Source organism: Cygnus atratus, chromosome 2 (assembly GCF_013377495.2).
Source record: "Cygnus atratus isolate AKBS03 ecotype Queensland, Australia chromosome 2, CAtr_DNAZoo_HiC_assembly, whole genome shotgun sequence".
Lineage (NCBI taxonomy): Eukaryota > Metazoa > Chordata > Aves > Anseriformes > Anatidae > Cygnus > Cygnus atratus.
The window spans coordinates 64,573,807-64,598,515 of record NC_066363.1 but is presented as its reverse complement, the minus strand read 5'-3'; the positions used below and the strand labels follow the sequence as shown (position 1 = coordinate 64,598,515).

At 42.3% G+C, this 24,709-nt stretch overlaps 1 protein-coding gene across 2 annotated transcripts in view; it reads right to left on the bottom strand.

Annotated features, from left to right (window-relative positions):
• Nucleotides 1–12,426: 12,426 nt before the first annotated feature.
• The window catches only part of GFOD1 (glucose-fructose oxidoreductase domain containing 1), a 64,043-nt gene continuing 51,760 nt past the window's right edge, over nucleotides 12,427–24,709 (bottom strand). The window contains exon 2 of one of the 2 annotated variants that reach the window (XM_035552612.1): nucleotides 12,427–14,396. In XM_035552612.1, the coding sequence (XP_035408505.1) occupies nucleotides 13,477–14,396 (920 nt within the window). In that variant the 3' untranslated portion in view covers nucleotides 12,427–13,476. The remainder of the gene's footprint in view (nucleotides 14,397–24,709) is intronic. The other variant, XM_035552613.2, reaches the window with a different exon arrangement.

The window sequence follows — 24,709 nt, the reverse complement described above, 5'->3', positions numbered from 1 at the left end:
TAGCTCCAATCTGCTCCCTAGGGTCAACAGCAAGAACCTAACCCAGTGACTGGGATCGCTAATCGCTGGGATCGCTGGGATCACTAATGAGGGGTGAAAGGCTCAGATCCAACCAAAGCCACACAGCATACCCAGAAGTGGTACCCCCAAAGAGTAATTTGTCACTTAATCACCTTCTTTCAAAAAGCCTGCCTACCAAGGCGGGTGGGGAACCTTGTACACAAGCTGGCTTTTGATCTCGGTGGAGCTCAGAGGACTTTGCTAGCACACTCATTTAAAGGATTGAGCAGCAACTAATTAATTACTCTAAATTATATCAGTCATGGTTTTGAGGCTTGTTTTAACACATGAAGACAAGCCATTAAACCGGAATGGCTGAGTGGTGTTTGTTTTGTGATAAGACAAAATAGTCTCCACCTCCCTCCTGATCATGGTTTTCTCTCTCAGCCTTCTAGGTCCATTTCTCATAGTCACTAAAAGTAGTGCCAATGTCCTGCTTACTGGTTGCTGTCACGGGGAATAATGGAAAACTGTAAAAAACACTGAACAATTTACCTCATAAATTCCCAAATTACACTGGGATGATTGTCTTCTGCCTCTCCAGGTGATGATTTGCTGCTATTAGCGCTGAGAATTTACCAGTGGGAAATAAAAGGAATTACCTATGAAGTGTTTTTTTGTTTTGTTTTGTTTTGTTTTTACCAGAAATCCTTGCCAAACTGAGCAGTGTGAACTGTAGGGTTAACACCCTTTCTTGAAATGTCGAACAGAACTGTGGAGTGACTTGGACTTTTCCAGGCTGATTCACTGTTTTAGTGATTTCCTGGTGAGCACATAGATCTGCTGCTGATTTTATAAGCTTGGTTTTAAAATCAATGCTTGCAGAGTGCAGTGTCTCTCACCTGCCCCTCCACAGATAGGGCTGCACAAAATTTATTCACTTAGATAAAGCTGCTGGTATTGGCTTTGGTGTTGCTAGCACTTTTATAAACTGATGGATTTGAACTTAGACTGTGCAGACAACACTAGCTTATTTGGCATTCACAAACCACAGCAGCTAATTAGACATTAATTATATATGACTATATTAATTATAATGTATGAGAATTATATTAAGCTTAAGAACTATTTAAAGGGAACTAGAAATTAAAGCAGCAGGATCTAGTATCTGAATGTCATAGATGTGCTCTGTGTGGCCTTGGAGAGCATGGTTTACCATTTCGTCTCTAGTTTTCAAAAGACAAGGTTAAAATCATGAATGGTGTGTACCTCCTTCATAAAACCACTGAGATCCTGTTACAAACACAAATATCTCCATATGTATTTTAAAATAGCAGCTTGCGATTTCAAATCTTCCAGTTTTAAAATCTTTTTTAATGCTAAACAATTCAGACCTGTCAGTCCATAAAAGGAGAAAAAAATAACTACAAAAAATGCCATTAAAAATACTAAGAAGCTGCAAGTAAATAAAAACTGTTTTTTAAAAAAATAGTATTTGCAAAACTATTTCCAAGCAAGCTGAAATTCCATAAAGACCTAAACTCGTACCTGGTCTACAATGAGAAATTTTACTCTTGGACATTTGGAGGGCCTTCTGACAGCAACATTTCAAGTTATGGGTTCAGCCACAGGGAGAAAGCAAATCTAATTCAGAAAAACAAAAGAAGAAAACAAACAAACAAACAGGAAATTAATAGAAAAGAGAAATTCTTCAGAGACATCCCACCAACTTCACCTCTGCCTCCACCTTGCCAGCTGCAAAATGGAGATAATCACAAGAGCTCATTTTGTGGGGACTTGTTAATGTTTTCAAGGTACTTCAAGCACGTGAAAGCAGTAAGCTTTTAAGGAAGCAGTTTGCCAAATGTGGGTGGATAGCTGTGAGCTTTGTCTAATCAGCAAGTGACTCAGTCCCTTTTCCATGGAGGCCCTGTTCCTTCTGTAGTCCTAAACAGAAATTATTCAGAGCTAGCAATTTCTGTAGCCAGAAGGGCAGGGTGTCCTATGGGAAATTGATTCTGCTGTTATGGAAATGCAAGCAAAAGGCATAGAACAGGAAATGGAAAAATTGTCTGTTTTAACCAAAATACGTTCAGCTGAAACAGCTCAGCACAGTTTATAGCTGAACTTCCTAGCTCTGCGACAGAGATAGACTCACTTTTAATGCAGTAATTTTCTAATACCAACATCCTCCAGTTCTTCCAATTAGCTCTCACATCTAAGCTACATCCATAGTAGCAGATAAAGTGGCCTGGGGCCACCTCTCTCTGGCACCAAGGCCAATTCGTACAGAATGGCCCACATCCCTATTATTAATTTCATAATCTCCAAAAGGGGGTGGTTACAAGTAACTTGCTTGGTGGGAATAGTCTCTGCTGTGTGCTAACTTCCAAACAGTGACACAGGAATGACACAGAAAAATATAAATTGATCTAAGCCAAAAATCATGCTTGGAATGTTTCTAAGAATTTGACAGGACAGAGAATTAGTCGTCAGCACCTGGGAACGTTTGTGTTTCTTGCATTTCTTGTGAATCTGCCTGTGTGATTACCTTCCTTCTTGATCTGGTGAGTTTGTCACGGTAAGGAGTGTCCTTTTTTTTTTTTTTTCTTTTTTTAAACCAGATACTTCAGAAGTTATAACAACTAGCACCACTGAAAAGAAATGTTAAAAAAATAAAATCTAGCAATTTAGGAGCAACAGTAGGAAAAAAAAGCCATCAAACAAAATGCATTATGCATTTTGTAAGTCAAGCTCCATTTCCAGCTATCTCTGCATTCTTGAGGACTGAAAAGTAGGTGTGAGCTTTTTCAGGTCTGGCTGAAATGCTGGGTAAAATGTATTTGCACAAGCAACAAAGCCACTTGCGTTCAGAGGCAGTCATCATTGCCTGGATGCGATATAATTTCTGCAAAAGCCTTTAGTGTGCAAGATTTGATTGACTGTAAAAGGCAGAGTTATTAAAACAGATCAGAGCAGACTCTGAAAAGCTTCTCTAAGACTCTGTATGTACACCACTTCTGCAGCATAGATAACTGTGCATCAATGTCTGGAGGAGAGGGCCTCCACTTTCCTAGGAAACATTTGCTTATATGTATATCCTTTCTTATGGAAATGCAGAACCTAAAATTTTTTTCACAGAATCACAGAATATTCTAGGTTGGAAGAGACCTCCAAGATCACCTAGTCCAAACTATGATCTAACACTAACAAATCCTCCACTAAACCATATCACTAAGCTCTACATCTAAACATCTTTTAAAGACCTCCAGGGATGGTGACTCAACCACTTCCCTGGGCAGCCCATTCCAACGCCTAACAACCCTTTCAGTAAAGAAGTTCTTCCTAACATCCAACCTAAACCTCCCCTGGCACAACTCTAGCCCATTCCCCCTCGTCCTGTCACCAGGCATGTGGGAGAATAGGCCAACCCCCACCTCGCTACAGCCTCCTCTAATGTACCTGTAGAGAGCAATAAGGTCACCCCTGAGCATCCTCTTCTCCAGGCTGAATAATCCCAGCTCCCTCAGCCGCTCCTCGTAAGACTTGTTCTCCAGACCCCTCACCAGCTTCGTTGCCCTTCTCTGGACTCTCTCGAGCACCTCGACGTCCTTCTTGTAGTGAGGGGCCCAAAACTGAACATAGTACTTGAGGTGCAGCCTCACCAGAGCTGAGTACAGGGCGACAATCACTTCCCTAGTCCTGCTGGCCACACTGCTTCTTATACAAGCCAGGATGCTGTTGGCCTTCTTGGCCACCTGAGCACACTGCTGGCTCATATTCAGCTGACTGTCAACCAGTACTCCCAGGTCCTTCTCTGCCAGGCAGCTTTCTAACCCAGCCTGTAGCACTGCTTGGGGTTGTTGCGCCCCAGGTGCAGGACCCGGCACTTGGCCTTGTTGAACTTCATGGAGTTGGCCTCAGCCCATCGGTCCAGCCTATCCAGATCCTCCTGCAGAGCCTTTCTACACTCGAGCAGATCGACACACGCACCTAACTTGGTGTCGTCTGCAAACTTACTGACGGTGTACTCGATCCCCTCATCCAGGTCATCGATAAAGATATTAAAGAGAACTGGCCCTAGTACTGAGCCCTAGGGGACGCCACTAGTGACCAGCCTCCAACTGGATTTAACTCCATTCACCGCAACTCTTTGGGCCCAGCTACCCAGCCAGTTTCCAGCCCAATAAAGCGTATGCCAGTCCAAGCCAAGAGCAGCCAGTTTCTCGAGGAGAATGCTGTCGGAAACGGTGTCAAAAGCCTTACAGAAGTCAAGATAGACCACATCCCCATCCTTTTTTTTTTTTTTTTTTTTTTTTGGACTTGTTTATTATTCTACAGTTACTATACTGAATCTTTCATCCAATGGGGGGAAAAGAAAAATCACATTTCTGGCAGTCAGGCAACCTGGCAACCTGGTTTCTATTTACGTTCTGTTATTAAAGTGATCTGTCATAAATTGCTGTTGATAATGAATCAGATCAGGGAACAGATCTGCCTAAAAACTGATCCAGTGAAAAAACACGTTTTGGGTTTCCAGCTAAATCGGATCACATGAACCATATGGTTGCACAGACGCTCTCTGGTGCCAGTACTCAGGGAATGCAGGAACAAAGCTGGGGCCAGGAGCGAGGACTGGTGCTCTCCATCTGCCAGCAGCCCAGTCTCATCTCTTGGGAACCAGCTCATGGAGTTGTAGCTGCAAGTAGATTGCCACAATTGTTCATTTTATAGCAAAGATGTGGGGCCACACCAAGATTTGTGGTGCTCAGTTCACTACTTGGAGCATTCCCAAGGGGAAAATATATTACAAAAAACAATAAATATGCAGGTGATGAGCATTAGCCAGTATTAGTGGGCCTCCTCCTGGGGCTGTGTGATGGAGATTTTCTTCTTCCACGCTGAACTTGATGGCAGCAGCAGTGACCAGCACAGGCATGTGGGCCTGAGCAGGCCAAGCAGGAGGTGCTGTGGGTGCTGCTGGGCTGTGGCAGCCGTTCCCCCGGCCACCAGCCTCAGGACAGGCTGCAAGAGGCACAGCCATGCTGTCCATCCTCCGTTGGAGCCAGTCTGGAGTATTACATGGGGCAGAGAAGGCCCTGTTGTCCTGTCCATCCTTTATGTCCGCACTGAAATGCCGGTATCACAGCAGCAGCACAGCATTACAGAGAGCTTCACGGCTACCCACCACCCGACAGCAATCAGTCATGAAGGTGTTCAGTGCTGCTTCTCTTTGGCACAACATTTTTTAATAATCCCTGCCACAGCAAATTTTTTGTTCCTGAAGAGGACAATGCAATGCATTTAACATTTGCCTGATTAATACTTATGGCTACAAGCCACCCATTGTTTTTACCACAGAGCTGCTCATCAGCAGGGGCTCTGGAAAACAGCAGAAGAAGCTGGTGGGACTGTGGAAGCCTCAGTTCACAAAAGCTATGGAAAATGGCAAGAGGTTTCCCTCCCCACATACATTTTCACATTTTACCTACGTTTAATAGCAGAACTCTTACCTGGGTTCATAAATCTACACATACATAACTCACTATACTGACCCACATTTGAAAATGTTTACCTTCATGTTTCTATAGCCTCATTAGCATGGTATTTTTATACCTGCTGTCGCATTTGCACTTAACTATATAGTTAAGTACTATGTGTGTTGAAACTGGGTACTAATAATCCCACTGTATCTCTGACATTTTCTTTCATAGGAATTGTTCCCCTAGGTGCTGTTTTCCAAATATTTTTATGTTTTAGCTTTTGAAATGGAAGTAGGCCTGGTGTTACTATGAAGTTGATTGGAAAGAATATGCCACAAAATTTGGCCCTGTTTTATTTCAGTGGCTAATTTATCAGTTGGAGATGCTGGTCTGGAAGCCTGACTGAGCAAGGTTATGCTCAGTCTTTCTGGGCACCAATTCTTCCTTGGCCTCGTGCTCTCCTCCTCTTCAGCCTAAGAAAACAATCTGTATGAAAACTGATAAAAGCGCATTTTATGTGTATATAAACATTGGTACATTTTAAAAATATTATAGGTTCTATGGTAGTAGTAAAAATTACAACCAAGCTGCATTTCTGGGTTGAAGTAAATGCTATACCCTCTCTGTTTATTTTCATATATGTAAAAGTATATATATATATATATATATATATATATACACTGTTCACATGTTCACAAGATCGTGTGATATGGGGGTGTGGGGGTGCATTGTAAGTGGTTGTGATTTCCCCCCCATTCACAGTTTGGTGCCCCAGACTCGCTGTACTGTCCTGGTGCCTGGGAAATGAGTGAGCACTGGCACGAGCAGAACCCAATGTCATTCTGCACGCTCTGCTGTAAAACAGAAAACACAGCATAGGGAATGTTGTGGCCTTTTTACAGTCAGTAATAAAGGCAATGAATCCTTCCTCAGAGCCTAGAATTTCCCACTGCTTCTTATGATATTCTGCTTTGTACTTGGTGAGGTTTTATCCAGCATCAGAGGGGCTGGAGTTAAAAGCTCCTTAGGAGGTATGGGAGTGAGGGCTGGGTAGGCATGGGGAAGTCACTGGAGGCAGCCGAGGATGAGGAAGGCAAAAGCATCCCAGGACACCCATGGGGAGGTAAGGAGAAGGGCCCTGAAAGGATTTCCAGGCTGTGCTCTTTAGGGGTGTACTACACCCCCATTTTGCTATGCCACTGGATGCGCTACCTTTGATGGCACCCTTTGGCAATAAAACAGGCTGTCTCCCCAGGACATATCACATAGCAGGCATTAGTTCAGGCGTTGCTGTAGCGTTAAGCCCTCAAATAGCTCAGTGCTAATTCTGTCTTCCCTCTTTCCTTCCACCACAGCCCCCACCCCCAAACACAAAGACTGTTTTTTCTCAGATGTGCTGAACTTAGAAAGCTGGCGAAAGTGATGGTTACTACCAATACAACTGCGGGGAAAAATGACAGGCAGCTCGGATCACATCCTTTTATGTCTTTATTTGCCAGTTAAGATCCTTTTAATCCATCAATGCAAATATGCAGAACACCAGAAAACCATGTTTTAAGCAGCACATACCAGTTGGCTGAGAATAAACTAACTACATTCCCCAAGCAATGTAAAAGTAACAATGCACATCATCTTCCAGAAGAAGAAACAAACAGATATTGCAGCTGAGAGGCACAGCAGGCAGCTTCCGTACAAAGTAGTTTGGCTATTTAAAATGCTAGAACCAGTCCTTGTCCATTTCTCCAACCCCACCCCCCACCCCCAAAAGTCCTACTATAATTTAAACACTTTTTTTTCTATCTACATAATATATAAAATATAAACTCTGTTTACTTTTAACACTTATTTTTCTTGATAAATAGCTCTTTAAAATATCTACTGTACATATGCCCATGCGTTGACATTTTATATATATATTTATATATATGTCTGAAAAACAATAAATATATACTTAATATTGACACAGCAACAAACTGAATATACTCCCATTTTCAAAATCAAATAAAAGAAAACCAGTACAGACAGAAACAGTGAGTGTAATTTGTGAAGCACGACACAGCAGGAAGCTTTGATTCCTGCCCTAGCTGGGCATCAGGTATGCCATGTACTTGAATGGTTTGCGTTGTTGACATCTTTAATGAGTTTGTATTAGGAGTTACTTCAAGTCATATGTCAACCACCCTGTATGCCATGTGTAACAGACTGAGAGTAAACCTAGTGGGAAACAAGAGAGACCCGCCTCGTGACTTGCAATAGAAGGAAAGAAGGGGGAGGCAAGCAAGTCTGATGGATGATGTAAAAGGAAAAGGGAGTAATGGATGGTAGCACACTTCTGCAAGGTCATAAATGACCACAGTAAACACATTAATAGATTTAAGTGCTTTTAAAGACGATGGCTGGCACTGCTGCAAAAAGTTTTTTGATCATCTACAGCCAACACCATGTAATGAACCAGTTTTCCCTCTGCCACAAGAAGACACAAATGAAACCCAGATGGCCAAATTCAGATGCTGGAATGGGGTCACTGCACAACACCGCAAGACTGCAGGATCAGAGCCAAACCTGCCCAAGGGCAGCTGAATCCACTGAATGTGGATGGGATTTTTTAAAGCGTGAACTTAAAACAAAAAACCTGCAACCCCAAATGGTTAATTTCACACATGCCAAAACATAGTAAAATTGATTTTTTTTTAAACTTCATTTCAAAACAGTAATCTTTAAAAATGGTACTTAATCCCAAAAGAAAAAAAAAAAAAGAAAAAAGACCACCTACAAACATGTTTTGTGTTCAATTTTGGATTGACTATAGCAATTTTGTTTACTCATTTAACTGAAAATGATGAATAGAAGCTATTTCAGTTTGACCTAAGCTGATACCCTTCACTTGCCAACCCCATTGCTTTGTTTGGCAGATTTGAGAAAGTCATTACTTGCCTGGGCTCTGGCTTCATATGCTCAGTAAGTCATGAGGTTATGACAAAGGATCATGAATGCAGCATTAGGTATAGTCCCGTCTACTGAAAATTTCTTTTCATGAGCAAATGGAAGTGGGCAGTTATTGTTAAGGGGAAATTGTTTTTATTGGACAGACTTCACCAGCAGCTCAAGAGAGAGGAAATTTAGAAGCAGAAATGACTGCCAATTATTATTCAGTCATACATCATCTCTAAAATCTACAAGCTTTGTTCCCCACAAGTAAAAACTTTAACAACAAGAAACTGCTGTCCTGAATAATCTTGCCATTTCACAACTAGTCCTAAATACCCTGAGAGCACTATAGAGGTCAAACAGTCCAGTGTTTTTTCATACATACTTAAAGGTACTTCACTAGGTCACTGGAGCATCAGGCCAATGTGTTGGGTATTTGCACAAAGCCCAAAATCTACTGGATGCTTTTAAACCATTGTAAATACAGAACTTAACAGTGAAGAGACTTTGTAATTTGTGATACTTTACACTGAAGGTAATAGATAAAAGTCAAATCTAAAATTTCTCAGCAACAAGAAATTGTCATCAGCAATTTCTGAATCTCTGTGAAGACACAATACTATGTTTATCTTTACCCATGAAATAAAATCTGCTTTTTTTTGGTAGTCATTTTCAATTGTCTGGGTCTTTTCCCCTTTGTATGGACACAGAAATGAACAAGTTAACAAAGAATTGAACTATCTTTGTGCTGTGACCACACAGAGCAGAAAAGCCTCCTTTTTTGAATGGCTGAACTTCCAGGACAGCTGTTAACTCGTACAGTCACTGTGATTCAAAAGCTATCCAAAAGAAGGAAACACTAAGAACAAAGTGGAGAGTGCCTCTGATTGCCCTGTGTTGGCCGGGCAGGAATTTCTCATGCTTTCAGCCAAAGCAAAGGACGAACTCTGCAGCAGTCCATCCTGGGCCTGAATTTGTCTATGCAAGCCCTGATTCTCCACCTCATAGGCTGCATGGGTAAGGACCTATCATCTCTACTCAGTATTTTGTATCTAGACAGCCAAAATACTACTAATTTAAAACATGCAAGATATTAGATATAGGAAACCCTAAAGCTCTTGCAGAGTTCTTCATCTCCACGTGGAACTTGAGCGAGGTCAGCACTGAGGATGTGCACGCACCTACCAGGAGCTCAGGACAGATGCTGCTTCGCTAAGGGCAGGGCCCCTCCTGGGGCTCCCAAGCACAGAGGTGGAGCAAGGCTGCTGCTCTCACCCTCAGGCGGAGCAGATCTCACCCTCTGCACCACCAGCGCATTTTCCCCTTTGGTATGGGCACATAGGGACCAGGCTGCAGGCACACCTTCCCTCCACTTGCTGCTGCAACTACCATTCTCCCCGTCGCACCTGGAAGAGCTTCAGCTCTCCCCTGCTGTTGCACAGGGACACAGTGAAGGGCTGCCCTTCCCCTGCTGTGGAGCCCAAACAATTCCCACTGAAACTAGGACATCGTCTCTCAGCTGACCAACCCAGCACTGGAAGAGACCTCTGCAGAGCAGCAGAGCACTTCACCCAGGCTCTCCCCTTTGGTTCTTTTTGTCTTTGGCAACAGACCATAATGTTCAGTATACAATGTGCACAGGTAGATGGCAAAGGAGAGAGCCTCTCAACAGGAGCCCTAGGAAAGAGGAACGAACATTTCTCATCTAGTGTATGAACATGCTCGTTTGGGGGCTACTGTAAATTCCAGCAGTAGCCTCAGTTTGGCTATTAGGCCTGCACCAATTCCAGCAGCGTTCATCTCAAATCTTGTGGCACTGCATTAACGAACAGCATTAAAAGTGCAATTCCAAATATATGCTCCCTGGTGCGGTACCGCTTTTGAGTTCAATCAAGTACATCTCTTCTAACTCCTGCTCAAATTCTTAAACCCAGCGTGAACTCCAGAGGCTACTTAGGGCAATTCAATGTACTTTCAACTTTACCAAAAGAGCAGGTGGTTTCATACTGCCAAGAAAGATCCCAGACTGTAAAGTAACATTTATTTTTAGAATAGTAATACCTGTTCTTCAAATAAACCAAGTCCTTGCTCCTCTTAGCCAGGTGGAAGTTTAGTATCTTTACAAGCGACACTATAGCACCTTCACCTCCTCAGAATGGAAAAACTGTCATACAATCCTGAATGTATGCAGTTACTGCTGCCGTCCCAGTGAGGTAACAAGTTCACCTAAATCTAGCATAAGATCTATGCTGCTGGCAGAAGAGGAGGTCCCACCCTGCCCCTGCTCATCCTGGGAGCAGCACTGTGCTCACGAAGGGAATTGTACAGGATTTGATAAGCCGGTACTAATACCAGCATCAGATGGCTATGTAAGCAAAGCATTAGATTTTATTTCTGCTAAGCAGCAATATCTGCATGGGTAAGTCTGTACAGTGGATTGATGATGTGTGTCACCTAAAGCTTTGGATCCAGGACAGAAAGGTCAAGCTCAGTAGTACTATCCCTATTCTCTGCGTTTTGCCTGGGTTCACTGCAGAGGGGTTGTCTATGATTCCACCATATCTTCTTCCAGCTGGCATCACAAAATCCAGAAAGACACAGAAACAAATAAAATGCAGATAGGAAAAGCTGTCCACATTTGTGAACCAAAACAAGGTGTGAAGACACGAGCAACAATTCCAGCACAATGGCCAAACCACTAAGAAGCAAGATTCACTAACATTTTGGTCCATGCTTAGTTCCAGTTTGGGATGATATTTAACTAGACATATGTTTTCTTATCCACCGGGCTTAGATTCATGATTTGAAATTGCCAGCATTTTCAATAAAGGGCTTGTGCCTTACAATATAAAAACTCTCCCTTGATCCCTTTGGGGCTAATTCAATTTTTCGGGGGAGAGAGAGGATTTCTTTATCGAATTTGATCTCCTGTATTTTTCTGTGCATTTTTAAGAGCTAGAACTGTACAGCATGGTATACCATGACAATTACAATGGGAAATTCTAGTTGGCACAGACACCACTACAGGAATTCTCAGAGAAATCAATTCTAGGAAAAACATCCAAACTTGTCAAGAGCTGCTTCCAAGAAGGAACAATGAAAGCTTGCCCGAGGCCTTAGCAGAAGAGGTGTGCCCCAGAGACAAATGCTAGAACTGGCAGAACAATATGGGTAGAAGCCAACTCTCTGGTTGTGATTTTGTTGTATCACATCATTTCTTCTTTAGTCGCGTCCTTACACTTCAGGGAGTATTTAATGAAAAGTCACAAGTACACACCCTTTAAAAATTAAGCACACACTAATAATTTTGAGGTGGGATTCAAGTTTCCTAATTTGCAGCACTAAAAGTCGGAACAGGACAGGCAGGAGGATACAGCAATCAGAGGAAGTCATTTGAAGGAGCTCTTCAGAAGCCCTTAGTGCTCCTAAAAATACTAAAACTGTTAGTGCTTTTTTAAAAAAATCTAAATTATTCTGATTGTTCTCTTTCTAACCTAAGATGGCAACAGTAATCTAATGACCTTGAGAAAGAGAGTCATATTTTCTCTTTTAATTTACTGTTCATCCAAATGTTTTCCTCTTTTCCCTAGTCAAAATTAACAAAAATAAAAAATACAAACTGAAAAGGTTTTCATCAATTTTAAAATGATTTAATGCTATATACTTTTTCTACTTCTTTCCTATCTGAAGACTTAATGCTGTACACACATAAGCACAGGAGCAGCTTTATGCAGAACAGCAGTATCCCCATTTACTGGGATAACACATGTGCCTTTCACTATATTCTTTTAAGAACTGAAAGAATATATTCTTTCATGACTGCAATCTAAAATATTAAAAAGAAGGACAGGACAAACATATCAAAAGAGTTTGTCCACCCCTGCACTGATGACAGGGAACAATTACTACAGTACCAATAGCTAGCTACTTTAAGCAGGTAGAGGAGTGAGGGTCTTAAGTAATTGTTTCCCTGGAAATGACAGGAAATCTCCTCCCCCCCCCCCTTTTTTTTTTTGACTCACTCCACTTGGTGAACATGAAACCTCCTGGGTTGAGCTATGTGAAATTAATTGTTGGTGTAAACGTCTCAAGTGAGAGTTCACAAAGGTTTAAAAGAACTGTCTAAGCATCAAATGGTTTTCTGTTGGATTTCTGTTTTCTGTTTTCCACCTAAAACCGAAATGCGAGATGAATTCACTCAAAAGTGAGTCCCAGACACAGGAAATTGAGTGTAAACCTTCATAAGACCAGCCTGAGTTCAGCTGTATAATAAAAGCCACCAGCACTACTGTTTCATGCCACCTGACATTCATGAAGGTTTTGCACAACCCATTTTCATCAGCAAATCTGTACAGCTAATGCTGCAGCTTAATGTGAGCTCACAGAAGAACCTCGCTTCCTCAACACCAGGGCAAACGCACTGTAGTTGAGGGCTGCTTTGTAAAAGCCACATTTTTCTACTTAATTGTGCTTTAAAACAAATGACAAAACAACTAACTAAACCAACACATAGAAGCTCCTAAAAAGCTATATGAAAAGTGAGCTGCCAAGATTTTCTATATCACCCAACACTTTCACACCAAGTCCAGTTACTCTGTGTGTTGGTTAGAGGTGCAGTAGTACAGCATGGTGGTGTCAGCTGTCATGGTAGGAACCATTCATGTCAGACACTACAGAAAATTTGATGACATGACAGTACCTTCACAGCCCTCTGGTACGTCAGGAAAATCTAAAAGGACCTTCCCAACCTTTCACAGTAAACACAACTGGATAATCTGAAGCACCTGCAAGCAGGAGATGAGTCCATGATTTATCTTTCCGATCAGCCAGCTAATACTGTTATTAAAACAGTTATGTCAGCTCTTAACTCTCCTATCCATTTTGGGCATTTCTTTCTTACCACTTTGGTATTTAGCCACCAACAGGTTTAATTGATCCAAACACCATATTTCCTCCCCCCATATCCTCAGCTGTTTGCAAGATGCCCAAGCCCTTCACAAGGGCTGAGTTACCATTTCCTTTAAGAGCTGTCTGGTTCCTATCCTCTCCTAGGAGCTGAGTGGAGCTAGCAGTACAGAGACATCCTGCTCTTCCGCATGGCTTCACTGATTAAGTATGCTGGACTCAGTTCTGGCTCCTCGGTCATGATTGAAATGTTCTGCCACTCCCCCAGCTGGTTTGACTTTTTAATGGTGTCCACCACACACAGGGCATACAGACAGTCGTCAAAGGTGGCAGCCATTGTGAGAGGCCTTCCGTCCCAGGTCCTCCTGTCGTCCTGGTCCTCAAATGCCTGCCGGACAGCTTGAACCATCTTAATGGTGCCTCGGAGGTACGGGGACGGGATGTCACTGAATGCTTTTTCTGGAAGTAAGGAATTGCTGACCGGCGTGGAGTCCTTCAGCAGGAGCTCCCGTTGAGGAGAGCTGTTGCTCTGTCCATAGAGATCAGTGCCTATTACAATCAGCCGGCCTGCCGAACCCACCACAATAATGTCTTGTTTGAACTCCCCAGGGACATTGAAGTTGAGAGTCACTGTGCAGCACACACCACCCTCCAGAACCATCTGAAATGTACAGAAGTCATCACTGGTGATCTGCCGTATCCCCTTGATGTGGTCTGTCTGCTTCACGAAGGTCTTGAGCAAGCCGTGCACCTTCACGGCCTTCTGGCTGGTGAGGAAGGTCAGGAGGTCGATAATGTAGGTGCCAACTGAGTGCAAACCTCCGCCTCCCATCAGGTCATCACAGCTCCAGTTGTACTTTTTGCCCAGCAGGCTTCCACTGTGAACCTGCACCTCGCACACCAGCAGCTCCCCCACATAACCCTCCTGGATCAGCTGCTTCATTTTCACGAAGGCAGGCAGGAAGCGCAAGACGTTCCCCATGATGCTCATGAGCTTTGGGTAATAATGAGCCGCAGTCATCATCCTAAAGGCATCCAGGGGAGTTGCTGTTCGGTCACAGATGACATTTTTTCCAATGCCTGAAAAACATTTACAAAAAAAGTCAACAACAAAAATATATTGATTGAGTAAACTCAGAGAATCACAGCTACTCTTACAGACTAAGTCAAGGAGAAAGATCCTAGGAATAAAATACTTCAATATTGTGCTAAAGGTACAAAGATTCCCTCTGGCATGCATGTAACAGTTTCTTTAGCACCACAGTGAAAATGCATTCCTTTTTGTTCTTAAAATGCATTCCTGCCTAAAAATAGCATGAAAGCAAGGGTCTGGACAGATAAGAAAGTAAGCTAAGATAAAGTGGACTACTACTCCACATTTGCCACCTTCTGGGAGCTGGCACAAAACTAAATCCCTCAACTCTGCCATCTCACAGATGTCTCTTCTGTGATATCCTGCCTACGGAGGGTGCTTCCGGGAGCTGCATCTGAGCTTCACATTCAAAACCCTGAGGCGTACGAGTCACACAACCTCATGTCCACAGTAATTTAATGTAGGTAAACTAAAAAGTCTGGGCTGGTCTTCTCAATGGTCTTGTTCCATCATCCTTTCCGTTCAGACTGCTTAAGATGCTCTCACTGGAGACAGGGAGAGGTACTGGACTTGTTGCATGATTTAAAATTTTAAACTTTCTTCTTACAAAATGCCATGCTATTCTGACAATGGCAGGCCTTTTTTTGAAGGAGTTCTGCTAAAATGTCATCAATGCATCCACAGTGCCACGGGAGAGACACAACTGCTTTAAAACAGGTCAAATGTAGCTGTGACAATCTGTTCCCTCACAGAATTGCCCATATGTGCACAGTGTTTACTGAAGCTTGCACAGTGATCCTGTTTTATCTGACCATCAAGGTGTGCAGTTGAATGCAGTGCAGGCTGAGATGCCTAAATAATGGTTTTATTATTGATTTTTCCTTGTCAAATACTTTCATTCTGTACCCATACACACACAGTGACAGAGAAGCAAAGTAACAGCCAAAGGCCGATAGCAGTAACTAGCTTGCGGAGAGCAACATGGGATGTGACCAAGGACAAATTACTTTGCACCTTCCCAGGTTCAGCATTAATTGACCAGAGGCATCAGACCAGGGGCATCTGTCACCAGCATAAATGAGCAGTGACTTTATATAGGGCCTGTACTTTATTTAAGGCTTTTGACATGGCATAAAAGAAAGAGAAAAGTTTTAAAGTCTCCACTTGCCTTTATACTTGCATACATACATCTTTTTTTTTGCTTAATGAGCAATATTATGTGAGCCATACAACACCCTACAGCATTAAATATGATCTTTGCCTTGGGAACCTGGGGCTATAGCTGGGCCTGGCATTTAGAAGGGCTGAATTTGGATCCCGTCTGCTGGAGTCCAGATTAATAAATCTGGTAAATCACTAAATCTTTGTGTTTTGATTCCTTTTCCCTTAAGACAGAGGAGAAATTCCATTTTCTTTAAAGAGATGTCGTGAGGATAAAATTTTTCATGTTTTGGAGCTGTTTGGATGAAGTCATATAAATACAGACAGATGGCAAGGATCTGTCTGAGCCCGCTTATATGAATATTTAAAGCCCTGACTGCAAGAAGAACGGGGTCACAGTCCAAACATTCAATAACCAGCTTATCCACACTGCCTAATTCCCAGTCTTTGTCTGCTGCTATTTGAGTAGCTGAAACTGGAGTGAGGGCTTTCACCACTGAAGTGGCACTCACATCTAGTAACAGACAAAAAGGGAAAAATCTTCCTTCAACTTGCTTCTATTTACCTTCTACATAATCAGATAAGTACAAAGATACTCACTTTCCTCTCATACTAAATAGGAATCCTCTACTCAATGGCCATGGTCTTCCTTTCTCACTTTTCTTTCTCATCTTTACAGACTACTATTGGTGACTGAGTTGATATTTTCAATCTTCTAGCACTCTTTTTCCTGCTCCTGAATAATATTTTTCTGCATGTCTTTGATATCAGAGACTGCATTCATCCACCTGCCCTATATTCCCCTGATAGCTCCAGCTATGCCAGGATACAGATCACTAATATAATAGTCTTCCTCAAGTTACCGACTCTTTGCAGAGAGATTTTAGTCTGGCAAATTAGTTATCAAAATAAGAGAAATCTTAGGCAGTCAAAACTTGCCTACAGTCAAATCTTCCTGAAATAGCTACTTGTTCCCAGAGAACCCCCACACCCTACAGCATGATCTGACCTGTTCACTGCTGATCCACACATGCAACTTTCTGCTCCAGTACAGCTTGTATCATACTGCCTCTGAGATGTCTCTCACATCTCATCTGGGGTCTATGTAGGCACTCACCTCTCAAGATATGCAGCTCTACACGTGCATGTGAGGAAAAGGGTGTCCTTTCACTGGGCACTGGAGCCTGGGGACAACCTTTTGCTGCTGTGTGCTCAGTATCATGCACAGTGGAGGCTTGGTCCTTGACTGGCAGGGAACACTTGGGGCTGTCATAATCTAAGTACCGAATTATGATTATAAATATGAAAGAGAAGCTTATGGGATTTCACTTTCCTTATATTCAAGAAAAATTGTTGTTAGGATCAATGTAAGTCAGGCACACGTGCAAAGAAAAGGGAAGAGCCCTAAATATTTCTATGGAGACAGGGAAAATGTGGAGTTCTGTATTTACTCCTTCCACCATTTCAACCTTTTTGAAAAGGTTGAAACCTGTTAATTACAGCAAATCCAAAATGCAAATGTTCCTAGAGCCTGTGAATATGCTGATAATACATGCTGTGCTCTCATCCCTGTCAGGGATTTAAGCAGATTTTTGCTTGGTGCCCAGAAAGCTTTTATACTCCATTAAAGCTTGTGCAAGGCTCTTCCAGCATGACACTGTTCAGCACCTGAGCGTGTGCACACTACAAATCTTTGTCTTCTCTGTAGCTGCAAATCTGAAAGCAGACACGTTAGCTTTCCTGAAACAGGGAGAGAAGATGAAAGGTTTGCTTAATTTAATTTACTGGAATACTCTGGTGTTTTTATACAACTAGACTAAGAAACAGGATGATCAAATCGCCATCGTTTTTTTGCTCTCCTCTCTGTGCTCCCCTCACAAAAGGGGAAGGAAAAAAGGCACCTTCCCTTTGAGCGACTCTAAAGCAGCCACATGCAGACCAGAGAGCAGTGTGAAAGGAAAATCACCCTTCTAAATGCTGACAGCCTGGTGCAAATGTGTGATTCTGCCTGCAGGTTCTGAAGGAGCATTCTTGTGCAATCAACCTAGACACAATATCCACTCCCATTCTCCCGGCCTAGGGTTGGGGTATAATCCTGGCCACTTCTGGACAAGACTTCCTAAGAGAGGTGCAATTGTTACCACCTGTCATTCTGTAAATATGTTTTGCCATTTCACACATCTTTGACAATCACACTAGCGCAGACAGAAAGAACATCAGTTACATAAGAGCAGGAAAGTGTAGTCAGCTTGTTTCAGCAAGAAAGCACAATATATTTATCCATGGTGATAAGCAAGAGAGTCAAAAACATCTCATTGTATGAAATGATACACATCCCTTTCCTATGCATCAAGAAATACAGTCTGAGATGCGACAGTTCTCTATCAAAAAACTCCTGAGTTGATTTCTCGAGTTCTTAGGCTAACTGAAGAAGAAAAATAACCTAAGTAAATGTTATTCTTGTTGAGTGCTCTGCATACCCTTCATCTCAGTCTCTCTGCTTGGCCATCCTTCAAAAAGAGACAGCGCAGTGCCAGCCAGGTGGTTAACGTGACACGGGACTTCTCTGATGTGGCACCAAACAGGGGAGAGCTCACTCCTGCGCCCAGCCTGAGTCCAAAGATGCAGCTGGGGAATGTGGGGAACGTGTCTCCTATAAAAGTTCCCAGGAATGCAGGTTGACTCTCTGAAGTCCATGCACAGCTGCCATGTAGGTTATCAGCCTCAGACACTCTCCATCCCCTGGTGCTCCAAGCACAGACAGCCAGAAATGCAACGAATCTGCATTAACAAATCTTTATCAATGACATAGACAATGGGTCGAGTGCACCCTCAAAAAGTTTGGAGATGACACCAAGCTGAGTGGTACAGTTGATACAACAGAAGGAACAGAAGCCATCCAAAGGCACCTGGACAAGCTTGAGAAGGAGGAGGTGTTCAAGACCAGGTTGGATGAGGCCCTGGGCAACCTAATCTAGTAGGTGGCATCCTGGTCATGGCAGGGGGGTTGGACTGGGTGGTCTTTAAAGTCCCTTCCAACCTGAGCCGTTCTATGATTCTATGATAACAGGCACCACCCTGTGGTTCCAGTGAGCCACATGTGCCCACATGTGAGGGGGCCATGAGATGGGAACTATATTCGCCCCAGAAGTTCTGCTCCCCTGAGACCCTCCAGCAGCAAAACAGGAAAAAGGGATCTGGTCCATCCATGAGATAGACCAGATCCCAAAGCCAATGACTTAGGTACAATGTGCTCTCACAGTTCTTAAAGATGTGGAAGGATGTGAGTTTGAGCAAAATGACACAAGAAAATTTGACTTATAAGTCTGACGACTGCTTGGTTCCTTTTTAAAATGAGCTAAAGTTTCCAGAGTAGGTCCACACTACAAAACCACTACTAACATTAGTATTTTCTCTCTTCTCAGTGTCTCACAAGGAAGGCTAAAGGCTAAATGGCCCACCTTGACTATCCTTGATCTTCTAAATAAAGCCTCAACAACTTATACACCAATCTGCATTTATTTTAAGAATATTATTTAAGAACAGTGATCTCTGAAGGCATGTGTATCCAACCAGTTCTCTAGAAGCAGCTAAAGAACAAGAAGAAAATTTTCTATGTTATCATTGCTGCTACCATTGTTTTGAATGAAGATTTATCTAGCATCTTAGGCTGAAAAGTCAGATTTTATCAATTATCTAACAGTTTGTCACCCACCTCACAAAAATAATTTTTGTCAGGAAGTCATGTGATTATTTGCAAACTTCAGCCTTCATTTCAGAAAAAGGAAGCCCTTGTGATGTGGAGATAATTTTGAAAGCCAAACAGCCCACAAGTGAGTGGCAAGTAGATACAGGCCAGGGCAGCAGTAGTTTATTTTTTTTTCTATGCAAGTACAAGGAAAAGTAAGGAGTTAGATTAGAAATCTAATTCCAGATTTTGAAATGCCTGGGGTCTGCAATTCCTCATTTCACAGAAGGCTCTAACCCCTCAGCTGCCAGCAGCCCAAGCTGCTTTGTCCCTATCATGTCCCCATGCTACAGAGCCTAGAAATGAGCAGAGCTCCTGGGCCCAGGACTCAGGGGGGCATACAGCACTTCTATGAGGCGCAGACTTCACTGGATCTGCAATCTGCAGTGTCAGCTTGTTTCCCCTCTGCGCTGATTGCTTCAAATAAGGACAGCCCAATTTCCACAGGAAAATAATAATTAAAGTGTCCACCACTGTCTGGAGCAAGGCTACTTCTCTATCTCTTTGGCCCAGGACATGAGGCCCCAGTACAGTATTTTTTCTTCCTCCTATTCACAAGAAAATCAAAAAGGACTTTATCTGGAGTCTGGGCATGTAATCAAAACCTTCACCAACACCAGAAAGATTCATCAGTTAGCAGCTGCTACCTATTGCTCTTTGTCAGGATGGGACTGAGAGAGAAAGGGGAAAACAAGGTCTTGCTGGCCTAAGCTAAATTAGTCAGCACAAAAATACATTTATAAAGCTAAAGGAGAGCTGTTAACACTCAAGGAATAGTCCGAGAGTTTCAGCAAATATAGGAGTTGTGGAAGAGCATGCTTACCAGCTTATTTCAAATGGATGATTTTAAGCATTTATATCGGATTATAGCATCTTCTTTAAAATGTTTTTGTTAATTTGTTTTTAAAAAGCTAATTCAAAATTGCATTCCAAAGAGTGACAATCCACATTATTATTACTACAAACTATTGATATGATTTCAATAAATAAATATGAACACATTTTTCTTCACAGATTTTGCCCATTATAGATGCTGTTGCCTTCGGCTCCTATGCAGAATCAGAGGGAAAATCACTTTTGGCACTCAGTTCTGTTCACAGCTTGTAAGACATGGTGCAGTGATATGTGTTATATTATTAGTACACTTATTATTAGCTGTAATCAGATCACAGTTTCAATTCCAATGCACTTTAACATGGTTTGCAAATACAAAACAGTATCACCTAACACATGAATAAGGAGTAACTCATTTACATTCTTCCAGCATTGTACTATTGACTAATTAAGCTGAGATATACAGCTGCTTTTATAGATGTGCCCAACTTAGCAAACAAAAAGTAGAAAACCTAGTTAAAAAGCTCTACTTTGCTGTAAATCAGTGGTTTTGGCCATATTGATGAAAGACCTTTCCTTGGGAAAACATCAAAAATCATTGTCAAAACCAATGACTTAAATCAAAAGTCACTACTTCTCATTCAAATTTTTGATTTACAGCAATTTGCTCTTCTGCACAAATGTACACATATTGTCAACTCTGTGGTTCTGCACACAAATCATCTCAGAAGCCACATAAGGCGCCAGGAGCCAGTGCATGGAGCCTGCACAAACATCAAATTGATGTTTGATACAAGCTGAGCATCAGTAGAGCTGTGTCTTTTGCATATTCCCACGCAAGACAGAGATCTGTTTGAAATTCTAATCATGCTAGTGTACTGTGCTACTGCAGCCCCCTTAGATATTCAGAGAATGCCTTTCCGTTTCTATCTTGCATAAAAATTAAGTAAATTCTGGCATATACCTACACACAAAAACATTCAGAATTGATTTTTCCCTAGATAATGTCTTCAGAAATCCTCACAGCTATTTAAACCATTCCCTTCTATCCTTTTCTTTCAAATTTGCAAATACAACATTTGACAGCTGTAATTTAGCCAGGACCTCAAAAATCCTTCTCAGCTATCTACATTGACTCATGAAAATACTTGAAGACTCTAAATAAAAGCAGAGGTTGTTAGTGAAAAAATTCTATTTCCCTCACAAATCCATCACATCCTAAGACATTCAGCAGACAGGGGAAGTGACCTGAGCTGCAACTGCCCTGAACTGTTGCCCCCAGAACTGAAAGCAGATGAGAGTAGGTTATTTTTGCTGTTACAGACCTGCCTTCAATAGAACCTCAGAACCATGCTCCTTTTCATCTGAAGCCAGAACAAACCGGTTCAGTACCGATCTGTATTTCTAGCCCAGGTGTACCAGAGAGACACACAACATTCAGATTGCCTCTCGGAAATTGTATGCAAATACAGAGTTTGGAAGCTGTGGCTTTTACAGCCACTTTTCATTTACTGTAAGTTTTGATATCTGGGCAGGCTCTTCAGTCTCTGAGATATGGTAATCATGCAGTCAGTTTAACATGCTACATGCACACTAAACCATAAACTACTACATTAGCACTGATCAAGCATGATTTTCTGATGTGCTCTTCAACCATTGCAACGCTACTTGGTGAGCATTACCCCCTCTTAAATACAAATCTGCAAACTGCCCAGTGCCACTGCTCTTTCCCCACTGAGCTGCAGATGCTGGCCATAAGGACACTTTGGTCCCTGTTGAAAGTTTCTGGAGTCAGACCAGATGGGCTGCAGGGGATGCAGCAGATTCAAGCAGGAATGGGAACAGAAGGAAGGATGCTACAAGGTGGAAAGAAGGATGCTGGAAGGGGATGGGAGAGGCTGCAGCCAACAGCGCAGAGGAGTTCCGGCCACTCCAGGCACACAGCATGCCCGAGTGGTATCAGCAACATTCCCAGTCATCAGCGGTGCATCCTAAAAGGCTCTCCTTCGGTGCAATGCTCATGAGAGTCCTGGTAGCATCTTTTCTGCAGAAAAAATAATAGTGGAGCAGGAAGGAGGAGACCGCAGAGAAAACAAGAACCCTTCTGGACAGGAGGAAGGGATAATGACTAAAAAGCTATCAACATTAAAATGCTGATACATGTGCTAGTTAAACTATTGCCCAACACGTGCATCACACTAGGGGAATACAATACTGGGACTGGTTGTTCTATGGGGCTGATACTCTTTTCTGATGTATTAAATGTGGGGATGAATGAATCACATACTGTAAAGTGATGAAAAGCTTTTGAATCCCTCAAAAAATGGTATAAATAAATGTGGGTATGTACATTTCTAGCAGGAGCAGTGGCGAAACTACTAGATTGCTGATCTGCCTTTATAATGAGGACTGCATTCTAGGCCTCCTCATGAAAACAATCAAGCAAGGTTACTGCACAGCTAATTCAAACGCCTTTTCACACAGGACAAGGATTTTTTCTTACACATATAGGTGTCTCTGCTCCTATTAGATGCTGCCGCTATCGGTATTGTGATACAGTAAAAATTACAGTGACAGTAATAACAATGGTTGTATTTATCATATTCAGTGCACAATCTGTCACCCAGTTCCTTAAATGGCTCAGAAAAAAAGCATTTATTTCAATCAATAGATCTGCCAGGGGAAAATTGATGGCAACACAATGTCTCTTTGAGGAAACCTTATTTAACAAAACTTTTGACTAGGAGATAAATCTGGATAATGAATGCCTAAGATTGGCATTAGTCACAGCTCTAACATTGGCTAAGACGATCTTTGTTAATCACAGATATGTATAGTTGCTGCAAAAGAATCAAGTTGCTACAGCATAATGAGTCATAGCCCATGAACTGATTCACACTAACGGGGCATGTGTGTATTCCTCATCTGCTCTAAGTGTGAGGTAAAATAACAGCAACTTAAGGAACATATTTTACTTTGCAAGTGAAACAGGCAGCGAAGGCACACAGAGTAATACACCTCGCCACTGACAAGCAACAGCTCTTTTGGACATAGCAAACCAATTGCTTCTGCAGCATTTACAAACCTTGAATCTCTTCCTCTGCATCAAGATGTTATGATGTAAATAAACACTTGCACTGTTATATTTCATAGTCGACTGGGATGAGACACACTCCACAACTATTAGGTGAAAGATTATATACAGTAAACGTATATAACGTTTATACACGTCCAACCTGTGCACACCATCACCAGAGCCAGGGTCTCAGTTCACACCTCTCCTTCTGGCCCTGGTGCATCACACTGTGATTCCAGGTTTCAGGCTCTAGGTTTATCCTCACTGCTATAACCTCTTTTCCACACAACTGCAGCAAAGACTAAAACCTACGTATTCAAATAAACAGAGTAAAACTGCTTGTGACTGCCTCTGCCTCGGCTGTGCTGCAACCATAGGTTAAACCAAAGTCCACTCAAGTGACTACGCACATGGTAAAAAGGAACACCTTGCAGAAATGGAGCAGTTGCTGCTGCTAGTGACACATGGCTGGCATCTCAGCCAACAGCTTAGGTGTCACCCAGTAAAGGAGGCATGCACAGCCCACATGAACAGCGCTCCCACATGAACAGCACTACAGCTGCAAACAGTCTTGGCAAGTAAAAAGGTTCATCAGCTGTGAGTTTGCAGAAACGGTATCAGCAGGGTTAGTGGTCTGCAAAACCAACCTAGGAAAAGGGAAGAAAGAGAGGGGACTGTTTTTTCTTGGAATAAAAAAGAGATGCTGGGATCTTTGTAGGTAGCTGAGGAAAAGTGTGGTGCCTCAGCTGGGCAAATACACCTGCTGGCCCCAACAGATTGTAAGGATGCCTTCAGGAAAATTAGTGCCATCTAAGCAGAACCAGGATGAGAGAAGATCATAATGATGGTATCAGTCTTCATCATGTATTAATACCAGTACCAGCCTTCATTTGCACAGAGGTAGCAATTAGGATATGGATTAGGGCTATGTCTCTGCATATGTTGCTGTAGGTACAAATGCTGCTGTAGCAGTACTCAAGGATCTTTGAAACAGATATGGTCCATTTGGGGACTGATGTTGTACAAGCACAGTACAGATATGTGACCTCCCCTCCAAAGACCATATGTATCCATATGATTGTGACACTGCGCTGACATGAACTTAAGTTTTCTAGTAAGTCCACAATAATTTTGATTGCTGTTAACATGGCTAGTCATGGACTTTTCAACTACAGCCTTTGATTTGGGAGTATAAAGCATGTGCATCACTGAATCCATAGGCAGTGTACTTGAGAGCAAGGAAAGCAACCAAGTCTAGCATTACTACATATGCCAGCACACTTGGCATGGCAAAGCAAAAGTCTCCAGCTCATTCCTAACATTTAGGAACAAGAGTTTAACACTTGAATCACAGCCCACCCAACCTGTCATTCTGATCACTTCTCTGCAGACATTTATGCAAATAACAGCAAAGGAGACTGAAATAAATGAAACACTCCATATATTTTTAACTATATACAAAACTTTAACTGCTAGAAAAT